Raw genomic sequence first — 2,781 nt, 5'->3', positions numbered from 1 at the left:
AGGAACTTTCTATAAATGATCAAGAATCTTCATTAAAGCAACATGACATAGCTACTCTAGATAATAACTGCGATTGTTCTATGGCTCAACTTATAGTGGGAGGAAGTAGAAGTTATGATGTGCCTTTGCCTAATATTAGCCATGCAGAACCCACAGCAACCAATTTACCACATGAGATGAGTGATGCTGTTGATGAAACGCAAGAGATTCATATGGAAATTAAACAAGAAAGTAATGTTTGTGATGTTGCTTCAGTAACATGTGATACTCTGACTGATTTAGAATGTATTTTGGAAGAAAATAAAGATCCCCAAATTTTAGCTGCGAGAGAAAATGAGAATACGAGTGATCAAAGAGGATCTGAAACAGACAATGCATTTGAAATTACAGGCCAGGGTGATGTAAGAGATCACAATGTAACACAAATAATAATGGATGTAAGAGATAATGAAAAAGACGGAGAAACAAGCACAGAGACCATTTGGATTTCACACCAGAAACCGTGTGAAGTTTCAGCTGAAAAAGAGGAGCTATATAAGGAAAAAGAGCAATATTCATCGAATAGATCTCAAACACACAGTCCACTACAAGATGATGCTGGGAAGATGCTAGAAACTGATGAGGTTAGAAAAGGCAAAAAAGAGACTGCTGCAGGTAATGGTGTGACCTCAAAGACAGAGGAAATGTTTAGTTTTAAAGACTCAGCAACAGATACAAGATCTCGCGCACACCAACAACTCTTCATGCAATCTCCTGATAAAGAAGGCTATGACTCACATGAAAATGTGAATGAGAAAAGTGAAGGAATACTTTTCAGTGTAGAATCTGAGAATGCAGCTTTTGATAGAGGCGATGGGAGAAGTGAAGGAACAGAAGGAATTAAGGAGATGGATGCAGAACCCATTGTGATATCAGATGTGGACACTGTGTATAATGATAGTGAATCAGAAAACCCAGAGCAAAACAGAGAATTAACAGAGGAGCAAACTGATACATCCTCTGATACAAACCTGCAAGTATTACTTGAAAGAGACACAGTTCTCATGCAAAGTGACAGCATAATTCCTAAAGATTCTCACAGAGAAGAGGCACACTCAAAATCAAGTCCAGTTATTCATAAGAGAAAAATGGGCTCAACTCGTAGACCTCTCAAAGAGAATAAAGGACAAAGAAAAGAACATGATGAGAAAGAAATCTTCAGTTTGGACAATGAATCTAGATATATTGCAGCGAGTGTCTGTGACATTTCAGAATCACAAACCCTCCCAAAAACTCAAGCATTGTCCCAGGAAGATACTGGAGATGCTGAAATAGTGCCAGCAGAGGGAGACACAGAACGTCACTTAGAAAACAAAACATTTGACTCAACAGCATTTGAAGAAGCAACAGAAGAGAACATCTGTGAAGCTAATGTTTTAATCAAAGAAGTTGAGTTTATTGGAGATACAGTTACAGTGGAGAGTAATATGACTACTGGGTCAGATTTTATTCAAAATGACACTTCCTCTAATGCAAAACAGGAAGCATTAATAGTATCTGACAATGCTGAGTGTGAAGTTCAGGAAGATACAGATGCAATTCCCAAGCAAAGTGACACCACCATCATTCCTGAAGATATTCAGAGAGAGGAGGCACACTCAGAATTCACAGTTATTCACAAGAGAAAAATGGGCTCAACTCGTAGACCTCTCAGAGGGAAACATGGACAAAGAAAAGAAAAAGAACATCATGATGAAAATGAGACACCTGACAGTGAAGGTATGATCAATGTAGAGAAAGAAACAATTAGTTTGGAGGATGAACCCAGTCTAGATGAATCTACATTACAAAGTTTAAAAGATGGAGCTAAAGAACAGGAGATGGAAGTATGCGAGAAGAATGATGTTGGTCCTGTTGAAGGGTCTGAATCCGCTGACCTGCAGTCATCATGTAGTTCAGACTTAACATCTGAGGAATCCATTGCAATAAGTATCTGTCACATCACAGAATCACAAACCCTCATGAAACTGAATGAAGAGTCCCAGGAAAATGCTGGAGATGCTGAAAAAGTGGCAGCAGAGGAAGACAAAGACTTACAATTAAAAATTGAATCACAGAACAAAATATTTGACTCAACAACTAGTGAAGCTGAAGGAACAGAAGAGAACATCAATGATGTTAGTGTGACATTAGTCAGAGAAGTTGAAGTTATTGGAGATACAGGTACAGTGGAGAGTAATATGACTACGGAGTCAGATTTTCTTCATACTTCTCCTGATGCACACATCGAAGCATTGAAAATATCTGAAAATGCTGAGGAAAAAGTTTCAGGAGAAACAGACACAATTCTTATACAAAGTGACATCAGCATCATTCCTACAGTTTCTCACAGAGAAGAGGTACACTCAAAATCAAGTCCAGTTATTCATAAGAGAAAAATGGGCTCAACTCGTAGACCTCTCAAAGGGAATAAAGGACAAAGACAAGAACATAATGAGAAAGAAATCTTCAGCTTGGAGGATGAACCCAGTCCAGATGAATCTAGGTATATTGCAGTGAGTATCTGTGACATTTCAGAATCACAAACCCTCCCAAAAACTCATGCAGGGTCCCAGGAAAATACTGGAGATGTTGAAATAGTGCCAGCAGAGGGAGACACAGAACGACACTTAGAAAACAAAACATTTGACTCAACAGCATTTGAAGAAGCAACAGAAGAGAACATCTGTGAAGCTAGTGTTTTAGTCAAAGAAGTTGAGTTTATTGGAGATACAGTTACAGTGGAGAGTAATATGACTACTG

At 38.4% G+C, this 2,781-nt stretch overlaps 1 protein-coding gene and 1 long non-coding RNA gene across 2 annotated transcripts in view; one reads left to right on the top strand and one right to left on the bottom strand.

Annotated features, from left to right (window-relative positions):
- Nucleotides 1-1,046: 1,046 nt before the first annotated feature.
- LOC107667361 (uncharacterized) overlaps nucleotides 1,047-2,781 on the top strand; it is a 20,292-nt gene continuing 18,557 nt past the window's right edge. The window contains exon 1 of the mRNA XM_016458995.1: nucleotides 1,047-1,725. Coding sequence (XP_016314481.1) covers nucleotides 1,128-1,725 — 598 coding nt within the window. The 5' untranslated portion in view covers nucleotides 1,047-1,127. The remainder of the gene's footprint in view (nucleotides 1,726-2,781) is intronic.
- Nucleotides 1,692-2,781, bottom strand: part of LOC107667362 (uncharacterized) — a 5,771-nt gene continuing 4,681 nt past the window's right edge. Inside the window, exon 2 of the long non-coding RNA XR_001631784.1 lies at nucleotides 1,692-1,916. This is a non-coding gene — a long non-coding RNA (uncharacterized LOC107667362). The remainder of the gene's footprint in view (nucleotides 1,917-2,781) is intronic.

This window comes from Sinocyclocheilus anshuiensis, unplaced genomic scaffold, assembly GCF_001515605.1.
Source record: "Sinocyclocheilus anshuiensis isolate Anshui unplaced genomic scaffold, SAMN03320099.WGS_v1.1 scaffold964, whole genome shotgun sequence".
Classification (NCBI taxonomy): Eukaryota; Metazoa; Chordata; class Actinopteri; order Cypriniformes; family Cyprinidae; genus Sinocyclocheilus; species Sinocyclocheilus anshuiensis.
This window is presented reverse-complemented; position numbering and strand designations above follow the sequence as displayed.